We start from the raw sequence: 15,273 nt of genomic DNA, 5'->3' as shown, positions 1-15,273 counted from the left end.
TAGTCCGGTGGGAAGCAGGCAGACGGAACAGAGTTCCACAGGCGTGCAGTTCTAAGAAAGAAGCTTTGTTCATGGAATCCGCGTTTTGATTTAGGCACAGATATAGAGTGGGGGAAATTTTTCACAGTGGATTCAGCTAGACGGGTATTTTCGTGAAAGATTGGCGAGGCGGGACCAGAGATTGGAGTTCAGACAAGCACCTGCCATGGAAATAATGATAAAACAAGGATAGGCTCGCAACGTCTCTTCTGTGGGAGAGAGGTTGCAGGGTAGAGAAAAGGGCATCCCTCACTAAGCCACGGTCTATTTTGTACTCTGTCAAGGCAGGATAGGCTGTTTTTAGCAGCTCCTGCCCAGATATGGCAACAGTATTCCATCCTTGGACGTACTTGGCTTTTATATAGATAGAGAATTGCATCAGTAGTGAGATATCTTCTGGAGCGGTAGAAGGATCCCACCATCTTTCCAGCGACCTTGGCAACAGACTTGATGTACGTGTTCCATTTCAGATCAGGAGTAAAGGTCAATCCCAGAAGCTTGTCAAAACACGGGACCTCATCCAGACGAGAGCCATCCATCACAATTGATGCCAGATGGGGATCAGAGCGTTGATGATGTAAGGATAGGAGTTTGGTTTTGGATGCATTAAAGGTAACCAGCCACATCTTCCCCCACTGAACTACGCGCTCGAGATCAGAGGAGAGAGAATCAGAGATAACTTTGTCATTTACAGCCTTTGATGTGTTGCCGTAGATGGTCGTGTCATCAGCATAAATGTCAACGAATGATTTAAGTATGTGTTTAGGGAGATCATTGATGTAGATCAGGAAGAGATTTAATGCCAAATCTAGTTATTTTGAGGAACGATTTTTAATGGAGTATATTTTTTTTTTTTTAAGTCAGATTCTATTTAACCCATAGTTGGGACCCTAACATGTACTACCACTCTGGGTCAGAGTGGACCTGGGAGCAATGGCAATTAAAGGGTGGCTCCACACTCTCCAAGGCCTGCAAGGTGGGTCCTCACCATCAGATATAGTTTTAGGTCATATCCAGGACCAATTTGGTTAGGAAATCTTGTGCCATCCTGCATCCTCTCTTCACACAGTTTCCTCGGATTATCGATTATTTTGAAGATTACAAAACCATTTTGTAACGTTTCTGAATTTTTGAGATGAGGATTGATTATCCGTATTATTTCGACTACTGTTCTCATCTTGAGTATTGTTTTCACAACGTTTCGGTCGATGTAACCCAAGGCACGGTGGTTAGAGTACTTGGAAAAATCAATTGTAAAAGAGATGATCTCCTGAAGGTTGAAGGTTCAATTCTCAATGATATACTGTATATAGAAAAAGAGATAGGTAGATGTATAAAAAATTAATATGAAAAATATCTAAATGCTTATATCTTTTCTCTATTTAGTTCTTACTAGCCTGGGTGCCCGGCATTGCCCTGGTGTGTGCAGGTGTGTGTCAGGGTGTTGGTTGAGCAAAAAAAAAAAAAAATTAGGAGTAGTAAGCAGGCTCGAACCCCTAACGCGCAAGAGGAAAAGGAGGTAAAAAAAAAGCAAATCGATTGTGACGTCATAGGCAGTCGAAATAACATCTTTTATGCGACTTTGTTGACACGAGGTTTGAATGACTTGCAAAAATGTCGACAAAAAGTGACCCCTCCTTGTAAAAAAACGGCCAGTTGACAGTGAAATAATGAATATTTTTGGCTAATTTTTCAATATTTGTCATTTGAGAGACCAAACTTTAAAATGATCCCAATTTTGTCGCAATCCAACGTGTCTGTCAAAAATTTTTGGCAGACATACAAACACACATTCCCACATTTTGCCTTTTATAACATAGATTTGTTGACGTATAGGAATATAAAATGTCTTAAAACATCTTTCAGAATTTTGGGTTGTTTCATTGTCAGTCTGTATATATATATATATATATATATATATATATATATATATATACAGACTAGTGATGGGATGATTCCAATATTTTTCCTGATTCTGATACAATTACCGATTCTGATTCCGATTCTTTATAAACTTCTAAATATTTAAGTATATAATGTTTTTTTTGTCCTGATTACCCTAAAACACACGTTAAATGCGCATATATTATCTCAAGCGTAAAAACACATTTATGGGTACGTGATTTAAAGATTTGAGTTTTACTGGAAGTTTAAAATCAATAAATATTTATTATTCTATTATTACTACCAGCAGTGAAAGATTTTTCTTGAACTAAAATCAAATGAAAAGAGAATTAAAGGAATCGTTTTTGGCATTGGAAAATAGGCACACATTTTTCTGATTTTGATATCAATTCAAATACTTTAGAAAGTTCTGATTTTTTCAATTCCAATTAATCATTCCAGCACAAATATATACTTATATATATATATATATATATATATATATATATATATAAACACACTAAAAAAGACTAAAAAAATTTATAAGACGAATCTTGTAATACTTATGAAGATTCACTTTTATATTTGTGTAACAAAACCACTAGTCGCTCATGCGAATGGTTGCCACATCTGGGCTGATACATCTACCTCTCCAATCAAATAAATCCCGCACTATCAACCAAGCTCCAACCCCTGTCCCATCACTGCAAACTGCTAGACTTTGGAATTTCCTCCCCTTTTCCTGCTTCCCTGAGTGTACTAACACTTGTTTTCCTGACTGCTGGAAAACTGCTTTTGTGGTACGAGTTTTCAAGAATTCTGGCAAAAGAACTGACCCGCTGAATTATTGCACCATTTGCCTCCTCCCACTTATCGCCAAAATATTTGAGACCATAATTAATCAAGCTCTTGTCCATCACCTTACAGCTGCTAAACTTCTGACCGACCAACAATATGGATTTAGGCAAGCCCGTTCCACAACAGATATCCTAACTGTGATCTCTAAACATATATACCATTCACTGGACAAAGCAGGGAAGAGTAGAGCGGTAGCCCTAGATATATCTAAGGCTTTTGACAGGGTATGGCCTGATGGTCTTATCAGAAAATCATTTGGCCGAAATGTGGTGAGCAATAACAACTATCAAGATGAGGATAACAGTCCACAAATAAATAAACTAATCTGTTCTATTCCACTTTTACTGTAAACATGGCCCATGAACCTCATTTGTCTTTTTTGTATTGTTCTTATTAAAGACCTTTCTGTGTATGTCATTTCTAATACCTCTTGGTTTGCTTTCTTTTCTGTTCAGGATATCTTCAAAATTCTCCCCAGGAACCAAGTTTCAGTTGCCTCTAGTCTCTTTTATGGTAATCGGGACAAAATAACAATTTTATAAAATCTTTACAGATTTATAAAGAATCAGAATCGGTAATTGTATCGGAATCGGGAAAAATATCGGAATCATCTCATCACTACTAGCAACATCACGTCTGTGATGTAGAGTTTGCAGTGAAGAAGAAAGGGGGGGGGCAATCAATTGAAAAATATGTTTCTGTATTTTATCAACACCCTTCAAATGGGATAGGGATTCAGCAATCCAAATATAACAACAATAATCCATAAAAAATATGAATAAACCATAAAATTGCAACTTGTAGGTGTTGTCCATCTGCATTAAATATTTATGATTTATTTACTGTCTTTTATTCACTCTAAACAAAACATATTATCACTTCAATGTAAGGGCTACTATTTAGGACAATGTCTACAGGGGAACAAGGATGTGAGTTGACAAATGAGATGTCTATTCACATTACATTTTTTTTAAAAATTCAATTTTCACCCCAAACAAGGCACAGTGCCACTTTGAAGTGATGATTGCAACGTCTTGTCAGACGAGTGCCACTCCCTTAGACATCTAAAATCCATGATCCCAAATGTCTGAGGGAGTATCTATACAAATATGATATTTCAGAGTCTTAGCTTTGTACGACAGCTAAGTCTCTCTCTCGGTTCAAAATGTTGAGATCCAGCAACAAGCAAGAGCAAGATAGCCAGCAACAAATTAAACTGGAGACCAGCTTAATGCGGGTACTGGTCTTCCGCTTTATGGTTTTTTAAATCAGAGATTTGCTTCTCCTAGAAAGGTTGCCTTCACCACGGCTTACGGGAGCCCTCTCTACCCCAATACACATATACACACACACACAAATATACACGGTGCTAGTTGGCCGTTGACCCAGAAAAAGAGTTCATTCGCCCTTTGGAAGGTCTTGTTTTTAATCCTTCAGGGAGACTAGCCGCCCTCCTCACCAAACAAGTCTGGTGGGGGAACCAGTTTAGTCGCCGGTGACCCGACCATGAGGCAGGTAGTACTGGGTTACATGGTACCAGTAGCATATGACATGACCTGACACTTTGAAGTAGGGGGCTACTATCGGGGCATAAGTTGCAGGGGCATTATAAAGGGAGATGAGCAGCAAGATGTCTATTCACATTGCACTTGAACCTCTGCATGTCAGTACAGTTGGGAAAGCAGAATCCCGGAAGGGAGTTCCAAAGTCTAGCAGTTCTGGGGAAGAAAATATTGAAGTAAAAGGTTTTCTTACACCTAGGGATCTACTGTGTAGGGATGGGATTTAGCTGCTTTTCGGGTTTGTCAGAGAAATTTACGTTGAGGGGGTACAAGTGCTAGTAGTTCATCAGAGCCTTCACCATTAAAATACTTGTAGAACAGGCAGAGAGATGCAACATTTCATCAATGGGACAGAGGCTAAAGCCTGGATGACAGTTCAGGACCTATCAGGTTGGTGACTCTTTTTTTAACCCTATCCGGGAGGGAGAGACTAATAACAGATGCACCAGCCCAAATGTGACAACAATACTCCATACATGGGCGAATGGTGGCCTTATAGAGGTACAGGATACTTTCAGGCGTAAGTAGTTTTCTAACACGGTAGAGAGAGCCCATCTTCTTCGCAGCAGTCTTATCAATGCTCTCAATGTATCTGTTCCAACTCATGTTCCCTGTGAATGCTAGACCAAGGAGTTTAAAGGAAGTACTTTTGAGTCATGTGTTCTTGGCCATTGCTATTGGTGGTAGAGAAGGTTTCTTGTAATTATTGAAGGAAACAAGCTTAGTCTTGGCAGAATTAAATGCGAACATCCATTTTTGTCCCCATTCCACTACAGATTGAAGGTCTTTCTCTAGTGTGTCTGTCATTTCTTTATATATGTGTTCATTTGTTTTCCCCTCCTGCCTGTTATAGAGCGTGGTGTCATCAGCAAATATACCCATCTCAGAGACAATTTTTCAGGGAAGTCATTTATGAATATTAGGAATAATAAAAGTCCAAGTATAGACCCCTGAGGTACTCCCACATTTGTATCATATTGTTTAGATGTACGACCGTTAAGGACAACCTGGATTCTTCCCTTACTTAAGAAGGATTTAATTATGTTATGTATTCTTCTAGTGATATATTTTGTCCCGATTACCATAAAAACACGTTACATGTGCGCATATTTTCTCAAACGTAAAAACATATGGGGAGGAGTGATCTACAAATTTTAGTTTTACTCATAGTTTACAATCAATAAATATTGATTTTATTATTATTACCAGTAGTAGAAGATTTAGTTTTAAACAAAATCAAATAAAGACAATAGTTAAAGGAATCGTTTTTGGCATCGGAAAATATGCACAATTTTTCCGAATCAGATACCAATTCTGATTACTCCAAAAAGTTCTGATTTTTCCAATTCAGAACAATCGTCCAAACAATCGTTGCTAGTCTCAGTCTTTTCTATAAATAATACTATGCCATGTGTTCTTCAGAATTGTCTGATCTATTTGCTGCTTCTTTTGTGTCAGCTTGTTTGACTTGTTGGTCTAGTGGTGCCCACCAATTTGCTGTTTTGATACATCATTGCAATACAGCTTCTTACTGTTTTCCTTGTTCTTCTGTCTTTTTGATAATCATCTTTCGTTGACAGTAGTCAAGTGGTTAACAATACAAACTGACGACCTGGGTGTTCCAAGTTCGAATCCAGTGTGTTTTCACTTAGGATGTTGGCAACCTTCACATGGTCCATCTTGTAAGTACTCAATATCTTTCCAGAAAGAAATTCACTAGAAAAATATCGGGGAAACCAATGTCAACAATAGAATTTCTGGATTTGTAGATATGATCATGATCTTTTCTTCTTGTTAGCTCCTTACATCAAGTGGCTTAACACCTTGTCTGAAGCGATTTCAAGAAAAAAAAAACATCAGTACATAACACTAATTAAATTTAAATGTGATACAGGCAATTTCATAGTCCACAATGATATCTATTAAGCCAATCACCATCGCTCAGTATAAAAAGATATTTAATTATTACCCTTTTGTCCACCCATACATGAAAAAAAAAAATGATTTCTAAAAATGTACATTGAATGAAAACATTTTGTGTTTATGCGTTTCACAGCTTTGCTGTTTATTTTTATTTTTATTTTTTCTTAATCATTTAATGTGTGTGTCGGTTTGATTTGTATATGAAAATAGCAGCCTGTTACCACTTGAGTGATTACCATTCGTAATATGCAGTCATGCGGACGAACTGAAAATGGATTACGGATAAACAGACGAGAAGAAGAAAATGATTGAATGTTTATTTTTTATTTTATTGTTTGGACTATTGTCCTCATGAGCATTGCTTTATTTATATTTCATTTTTGGTGATGTGCTTATCGCATTTCATAAAAAAGTAGTGATCGACTGTAGTTGGGGATAAACTGAGGAGGCCATTTCTTTTCTAGGATTACTCCACTTAGCCTTGATCGTCACCTTGGCTTTGATTTTAAGTTTTTGAGTTGACCTAATTTATCTAACACGTTGGTTCTTATGCGTGGGCGCATTCAAAAGAGCGCCTTTTTTCTCTTCTTTTTATTGTTGTCGTATTTTGTTGCCACCACCTTTTTTTTTTTTTTTTAATTTGCTTTTGTTTGTTTTGTTTCTTTGCTTTTTGTTTATTTTATTTTATTTTGGTCCCCCATCCCCGACAAAAGGAGGGTGGACCTGTAAATTCACCTTTGTCCCTTTGTCCGTTCACACTCTTCTCAAAAACTACGCCTTGTAATTTTTTGAAATTTTGCACAAACATTAAACATGATATGAGTAAAAAAGTAACGGAATGGATTTTCCGGGAAAACTCCGGTTGACCCCCCACCTCACCCCCCAGGGGTGCCTTTCGGGTTAAAATGACTAAAATTGACACTTTTGTGCATATTAAAAAAAAAAATTGATGCCTTGGATTTTTGTAAAACTTTCTGAAAAGTTGTAACTTATTGATTTCTATATAATTTTGTTTGTCTATACTTTGCGATAACTCTCGGGTGTGCGTCAGGGACTCTTTTAGGGCTAATAAAAACACTCCATTTTTGGGACTATTTTACCATATTTGTCTAAAATTTTCAGTGTATGTCTATTTAGCAGTTTTGCATGGTGCTGAACTCAAATTTAAATATGTTAAGGCTTTGGAGACTTTTAGGGCTAAATGGAGGGGGAGGGGCAAATGATGGACTTAGTCATTTCTTTTTTTGCATGGTGTAGAACTCAAATTTACATATGTTAAGGCCTAAAACTGCACCGTTTGTTCATTTTCACCAGAATTTGATGTCCCCTGGGGACTTTCGGGGCTTAATGTGGGTGGGGTGGGGGGCAAATGCTGAACTTAGTAATTTTTTTTATGCCTTGTTCACTGTGCATTCACAGGGGACCATGCATGCTTCACTTGTTATCTTTCATCTTTATTATATTTTTTATTGTTACCATCATTAGAAGACCAAGTGAGCTTTTAAAATTGTAATTTTGTGAAATTCATTTTTTTCCATTGCTCTTAAAAGCAACATCACTTGACAAGGGTTTTAGTTATTCATAACTGGCCAAAACATTGTCATGATTGTGTAGTGATATCAAAATGCTTATTTAAATATTAATAAAAAGTGTAATATATATATATATATATATATATATATATATATATATATATATATATATATATATATGATTATATAATTAACAAAAAGTCTATATTTCAAATTCCAAGATCTTATTCATCTTAATGATTATTTCTTTCAGCATGTCAAAATGTCCAATTTTTGACAGCACCTGTTTCATAATGGAGAAACAAACATGTAATTATTATGTCATTGACTCATGAGAAAAACAAAAACTCATTAACTTTAAAAAGAAAAGAAAAAAGAATTTGAGCATGATTACATAAATCCGAAAAAAAAAAAAATCCAAGCATAGTTGCAAGTGTGTTTTATGATATTTACACTACCTTATATATATATATATATATATATATATATATATATATATATATATATATATATATATATATATATATATACACACGAGGGTTTCCCAAAAGTAAAGCGTCATATTTTTATTTTTTAACTCAAAATCTTGAATAGCTATGAAGACTAAAGTAATACCACTAAAACAAGAAATCTTCTGTGAATTTAGTTTCCTATATTGTCACCACCATTCTCAATGCACTTTTGCCAGGATTCAATCACACATCTCTGCTTCTGATGCACGTCTATGACAGGGGTAGCTTTCTTAGTTTCACACTGTCAATATCTGTAACAGAGAAATGAAACTTTCAGATCATGAATGCATAAGTTCAGTCATCATAACAATGCAATTTGCAATCCTATCAGATATATTTGGGTGGAATAATAAACTAAGAAGCATTGGGAATGCCCTGTGTGTGTGTGTGTGTGCGCATGTGTGCGTGCGTGTGTGTGTGTATACAGGCTGTTTTTTTTACCATCTTGCATGAATCTAGCATCAGTTTTTGAATGGCATAAGAGATTCAAGGAAAGCAAGGAATCGGTAAGGGATGAGAGGTGTGGGAGGAGTAAGGAACTCAGACCACCGAATTTGATTGGCCAGATAAAGAATTTCATGGATAAGGATCGTCGTGTGTCTATAGAGACAATAAGTGCACAGTTTGATGTCAGTGTGGGAACTGTAAAGATAATTATTTGCAAAGAACTAAAGATGTGGAAGATTTGTGTGAATGCATCAGTCCACAACTCCGTCTTTGTCACAGATTATTTGACCAAGATGGGCATCAAGATAGTTCCTCAACCTCCCTATAGTCCAGACCTTGCTCCCTGTGACTTTTAATTATTCACTAAGTTTATCACTTAGGTTTTTGAAGGTTTTCTCGTACAGAAAGTTCTTAAGATGCTTGAAAAAGTGGTAGTCAGTAGATGAAAGATCTGGAGAGTATTGGACCTTATAGAGAGAATTGGGCCTTTTCTTTTGACTAATGCTGGGTGTTGTTGTCGAAGTTTCTGAAGTATTTCATCCATTTGTTCTCTTCTCTGCCTTAATGGTTTTGCCGTCATTAAAAAACTGTAATGGATGAGACTGGTCGCAGACCACTAAACAGTCAGCATGTCCTTTTGATGCAACTCTGGCTTCGGGAATTGTTATGAAGCTTCATCAGGATGTAACCCGACTGATCTAAGTGTTGTCAGTTGTTGTAAAGAACCCACTTTTCATCGCAAGTCAAAAAACCAGGTTGTTCTTGTTACGTAAAAGAGAAATTGATACTTCATGATAGCGTTTCTTTCGGTTGTCGTTCAATTCGTGAGGCACCCATTTATCAAGTTTTATTGTCTTTCCAATCTCTCTCAAGTGGTTGGAAATCGTCGTATACGTTACGTTCAATTCAGAAGCAAGTTCTCGAACAGTTGTGCATAGATTGGCTTCAACTAAGGCTCTTTATTGATCGTTGTCAACATCCGATAGCTAACCACTGCGCTCATCATTTTTAAGACTCTCGTCACCACCACAAAATTTCTTAAACCATCATTGAGCTGTGCATTCAGTAGTGGTTCCTGGACCAAACGCTTTGTTGATATCGCTAGCTGTTTCAGTAGCTTTTTGGCCTAGCTTGAATTGAAATAAGAAAATTGTGCGAATTTGCTTTTTATCCATCTTGTATTCAACGTTCTGAAAAGAAGACATAATTGTTTTAAAACGATTGTAATTTAAACAATTAGATAGAACGAAAAATGCTCTTTAAAATCATATATAAAGTAAAGGTATTATCACGAAAACTTATTTGAAAATACATCATTTGAAATCAAAATTAAAAATTCCGCAAGAACTTTCATCTCAAGCTAATGCAAAACAAAAATATTTTACAACATATACAAAATGAAACTTGCTACCTGGACAGTAGCAGAAACTTGTTATGGAGCAAATGGACCGAGAGAAGATATTGTTGTTTGGAAAAAACAGTTTACGTTGTGGCCTTGTATGTAATCATGTTTTCTCAGCTGTTTTCACTAGTGGAATATTCATTTCGACCTCCAGAAAATGTTGGGTCATCAGGAGAGAATATGTGCCATTTTGAGACCTTCCTCTTGATGACTTTTTTTGTGAATCTATTTCTTCACTGATGTGAGACCACATTATCTGAACTGGATGTCAATCAATAAATTGTTCAATAAAATCGAAATTAAAACTTTTAACAGACATATTGACCTGTGAGTGCACCACATCATTTAATGACTAAATGTTTCGTGTCGTTATTCTATGAAAATGTGCACTTAGTTCTGATAAGCACAGAGGAAGTTTGAATCTGGACAGTATTTAGTGTGTTTAGAACAGGAGACTTTATTGGTATGGTCACATTGAAAGAATAGATGAAAGTTTTTGGGTTAGTCAATGTGGAACAGTTGCAGGGGCAAAATCAGTTGGTAGGGGAAGTCGAACAAAATGTAAGGAAATAAGAATTTGAGGGAAAGAATGATAAAGAGCCATCCATTGCTTTACTAACAACGAAGTTAGCAGTTTGTTAAATACAATTTTTTTTTATCTTTTACTTTTTTAGGTGAAAAAAATCGAGTGTTAGAACTTCTGCAATGAAACGAAACATCAGTGTAAGTAAATTTTTATCTGTTGATTTTTTTACAACCAATGTTTCTTTAATACACACATATTTATAAATTTCACACACACACACACACACACACACACACACACACACACACACACACACACACACACACATCTATAAATCTCTTTCACATACACACCCACATTTGTCAATCTTTAACACACACACGCACATATGAGGATAAAATACAATATATCATAAAAAGAAATGCCATGAAGAAAGGATGTGTGAAAAACACTACAGGAAAAACAAATTAAACACAGGAAATAATCATCAAAAACAAGAGATTTACCGGTTTCATTCATATCAGAAACGTCCTCATTGATCCATATAAAGCCGGTATATCTCTGATTTCTGATGATTATTTCCTGTGTTTAATTTGCTTTTTCTTTTATTTTTTTCACACACATACGTTTATATAATATTTAAAAAATAATTATTAACATTTATTTTTATACCTACTGATATTAGTGTTTCATGCAAACACAATCATCAATGTAGGTAATGATAATTACTGCTGGTCGGGAGATTCTAACCAGGTCACAAAATCACTTTTGACTTCATAGGCCAACATACCTGAAGACCACCGGCAATTAACACAAGAATGAAGGGGAATTAAGTGCATATAAATGCCGAGTCACAGGAATACATAGTAAACAATAGTTGAACAACAACAAAAAAAAACCCAATAAAGTCCTTGAAATGTAGATTCTACAAGAGCTAATATAAAAATTTTATTGAAAATGTACGTTACAATATCTGTTGGGTTTATTAAGGTTTAATCGATCAGGTCATGCTGGATCTGGGAGCAGAAATTGTCTGATAGGAATGGATTGACTCTTCAACACTGTTCAGTGGGCAAAGAGTCAAAGAACCCTGCGACAGCGGCATGAAACACGGGTTCAAATCCGGAACTGTTCACATTTTGTTTTTTCTTCATAACAAATATTCCATGTTCATATAAAGCTGTTTTATTCATTTTTAAGGGAGAATTTTTAAATGTTTTTTATTTTATTTAAAACATGAGATTTTTAAAAAATGTTTTTAATTTTTTAAAAACGAGATTTAAAAAAAATGTTTTTTTTAGTTTTAAAACATGGGATTTTTTGAAAAATGTTTTTAGTTATTTTATTTAAATTTTAGTTATATCGAAAAGATAGAATTTTTGAAAAATGTTTTTAGTTATTTTATTTAAATTTTAGTTATATCGAAAAGATAGAATTTTTGAAAAATGTTTTTAGTTATTTTATTTAAATTTTAGTTATATCGAAAAGATAGAATTTTTGAAAAATGTTTTTAGTTATTTTATTTAAATTTTAGTTATATCGAAAAGATAGAATTTTTGAAAAATGTTTTTAGTTATTTTATTTAAAACGTGATTTTTTGAAAATGTTTTTTATTTTATTTTAAAACATAGGATTTTTAAAAAAATGTTTTTAGTTATTTTATTTAAATTTTAGTTATATTGAAAAGATAGAATTTTTAAAAAATGTTTTTAGTTATTTTATTTAAAACATAGAATGTTTTAAAATGTTTTCAGTTGTTTTGTTTAAAACATTGAATATCTGTAATACGGACACAAAAATTAGCATCACCTGATTTGAATCAGTGTTTCGTGTTTTTCCCTTCTTTTCCCTGAATGATCTGTTCCTTTCAGCCAATTTCTACTCCAAAGCCGACATGATCAGACTGATGAAATCCGGGTACACTCAACACAATGCTGTAATGTCTAATTCTTAAATAAAATATTTCATATGATAAAATATGATTATACTAATTATTTCAAATTTTATTGGAAAAAAATTCTTACAAAGAATTTCCAAGATTGAATTCGGGTATCCAATTTGCAAAAAAAAAAAAAAAAAACAAAAGAAAAAAATAGAAGCTCGATATTCCCTGCTATCTATGGTAGGCAATATAATGCCAAAGTACCCCAACCTCAAAAAATTGCAATATATATTTTTTTTGTTTTATGTCAGGTTAGGTTACATTATATTAAAAGTTGGACAAGATTTGAGAATGGGAAAGTTTCAAATTTCAAAGTTGAACAGTTTTGACTTACAAGTCATTTTTCATTAAGTTTTAACTCAATCAGTTTTCATGATAAACCAATAAATCATGATTTTAGAATACAGTCATCTTGACATAAAAGCTTAAAAAAAACAAAATGTAGCAATTTTTTTTGTGTCAGTTGGTGCATTGACCTATCTAATGATAAACCAGAGTTTAATATAAGAGGTTAATTAAGTTTGCTTGAAACATTATATGGTGTGTGTTTATAAAGGAAATTTATAGAAGGCAAGACAATGTAGAGGTGTAACCTATCGACACAAACTAAAACAAATTAAGACATGTATAATATGTGGAATAAGCTATGCAAGTTCACATTTTTTTAATTTTAAATTAATATTTTCCGTGTATTATGTTCTTACTTAGTATGCTTATGTGAAAGATCTGTATTGTAATATTTCGGAGAATATGCCTTCTTCAGACATGTGTTTAATATATATGCATTTTAAAATAGCTTTTAAGCTAATTCCAAAAGAAAAAGTTTGTAACAAATCAGTTTACAAATATCATTTTTTCACTTATTGCAATAAGAAAGTTTATTAATTTAAGAAATATTGTTGAACAAAAGAATAAGATTAAGTTATTGTAAAGTTGTCATGTTGGAAAAATAACCTTATTCCTTTATTAAACAATTTTTCTGAAGTATTTGGAAATTAAACTGAATTTTGAAAGGGAGAAGGAAATAAGTGTCTTAACTTCTTTACTAACTCAATGTTTGAAAGATAAGGGAGAACTTTAATGGAATATTTGAATATCTATGTGTTTCTTGTAAAGAGATCAAGTGGTAGTCCCAGGAAGGGAGAGGGGTACTTGATTTCTGAGCAATTCAACTGAAGCGAAATGGAATATAGCAAAAAAAAAAAAAATCCAGTTAGAAAAGTTTTTTTTGACAAGTTGCAGGAAGTGGCAAGTATTTTCTGGATGAATTGACCTAAGACTATAAGGATAAGGAAAGTTCTGTAGGTTGGCTAAAAAGACTATGATCAGGAGAGGATGATAATGACTGCCCAAAATCAAGGCTTTATGACCAATGCTTTTAAGATGATTAGTGTCTCATCAATGACAACAAGTACAAGTTCTGTCACACAGAGGTAGAAAGTGGGAGCCACCTGACATCCAGATGTAACGTTCTGTTGGAAGATGGCTACTTTATAATTGTAACATTTTTGTTTAGATGGCAACCAATATTTGCAATGGTTAATAATAGCTAAACGACTTTTTATTTACAATCCAAATATCTGTTTTATCTTCTTGAATGTTTCAGATGAATTGCAGTGAAGATATGCGGTAAGACCTTTCAGTTTTTCTTCATTTTTATTTTTGTTGCAATATTTTTTCCCATGATAAGAGGGTAGATATTTTATATGCTTTCCACACGGCAAGATGTGACACAATGTCAGAAGGTGTGGAGTCTCGAGTCAGTGTCCTTAAATAAAGAGCACTCCAATCTAGCAAAAATTACTTGGACAGCCCCATTGGCATTCCCTGGAGTGGCATCTCAGGCAGTAAGCAACAAACTTACTCCACTTGCAAGCCGGGTGGCAAGGCCTGGAAGGGTAAACCTCCTAGTTACTACCCAAATGGCACACCTCAGCTGATTGTCAAGAACGGATTCTAACTGGTACTTTTATTCAAGTTTCCAAGTTTCAACCGAAGCAGTGAGTAGAAGACCATCCTCATTTGATGAGTACAAAAATTTTGGAGATTTTATTTGTAACCATGTGATGAGAACGAACCAATCAAATAACAGAACAATTTTATACAACAAAAAACTTTGCAGCAAATTTTACCTCCACATTTATGAGAGCCAAGTACGTCCTAATATGGAGTATTGTTGCCACATAAGGGCAGAAGCTGTTCAATAAACCCTATCTTGTCTTGATAGAGTTCAAAATCAGCTTCAAAATCTGGTGGGTGATGCCCTTTTCTCTTCTCTGCAACTTCATTCCTACAGAAGAGACGTTGAATAGCTGTTTCTGCTCTATCGTTATTTTGAAGGTGGGTGCTCGACTGAGCTCTAATCTATAATCCCCCCTTGCCAAACTTTCACAAAAAAAACACTCAACTAGCTACAACTACTATCAACAATTTTCCCCACTCTCTATTTATGCTTAAATCTAAACACAGATTCCATAAACAAAGCTTCTTTCCTAGAACTGCCTACCTGTAGAACACTGTTCCACTGGTCTGCTTCCCAGCTGATTACAATATGGTAGTCTTCAAGTCCAATGTAAACAAGTTCTTGTTGAACCGTCCCCTTAAATAATCCAAATTCTACCCGATCAACACCATTAACGATTACTA

At 34.6% G+C, this 15,273-nt stretch overlaps 1 protein-coding gene across 3 annotated transcripts in view; it reads left to right on the top strand.

Annotated features, from left to right (window-relative positions):
- The window catches only part of LOC145276693 (uncharacterized), a 164,803-nt gene that overhangs the window by 14,801 nt on the left and 134,729 nt on the right, over positions 1 to 15,273 (top strand). For 2 of the 3 annotated variants that reach the window (XM_080127881.1, XM_080127880.1), the window contains exons 2-3: positions 10,834 to 10,882; positions 14,234 to 14,256. In XM_080127881.1, coding sequence (XP_079984007.1) covers positions 10,865 to 10,882; positions 14,234 to 14,256 — 41 coding nt within the window. In that variant the 5' untranslated portion in view covers positions 10,834 to 10,864. The remainder of the gene's footprint in view (positions 1 to 10,833; positions 10,883 to 14,233; positions 14,257 to 15,273) is intronic. The other variant, XM_080127882.1, reaches the window with a different exon arrangement.

The sequence above is a fragment of the Euprymna scolopes genome, chromosome 5 (genome assembly GCF_053919585.1).
Source record: "Euprymna scolopes isolate OS-2025 chromosome 5, ASM5391958v1, whole genome shotgun sequence".
NCBI lineage: Eukaryota > Metazoa > Mollusca > Cephalopoda > Sepiida > Sepiolidae > Euprymna > Euprymna scolopes.
This window is presented reverse-complemented; position numbering and strand designations above follow the sequence as displayed.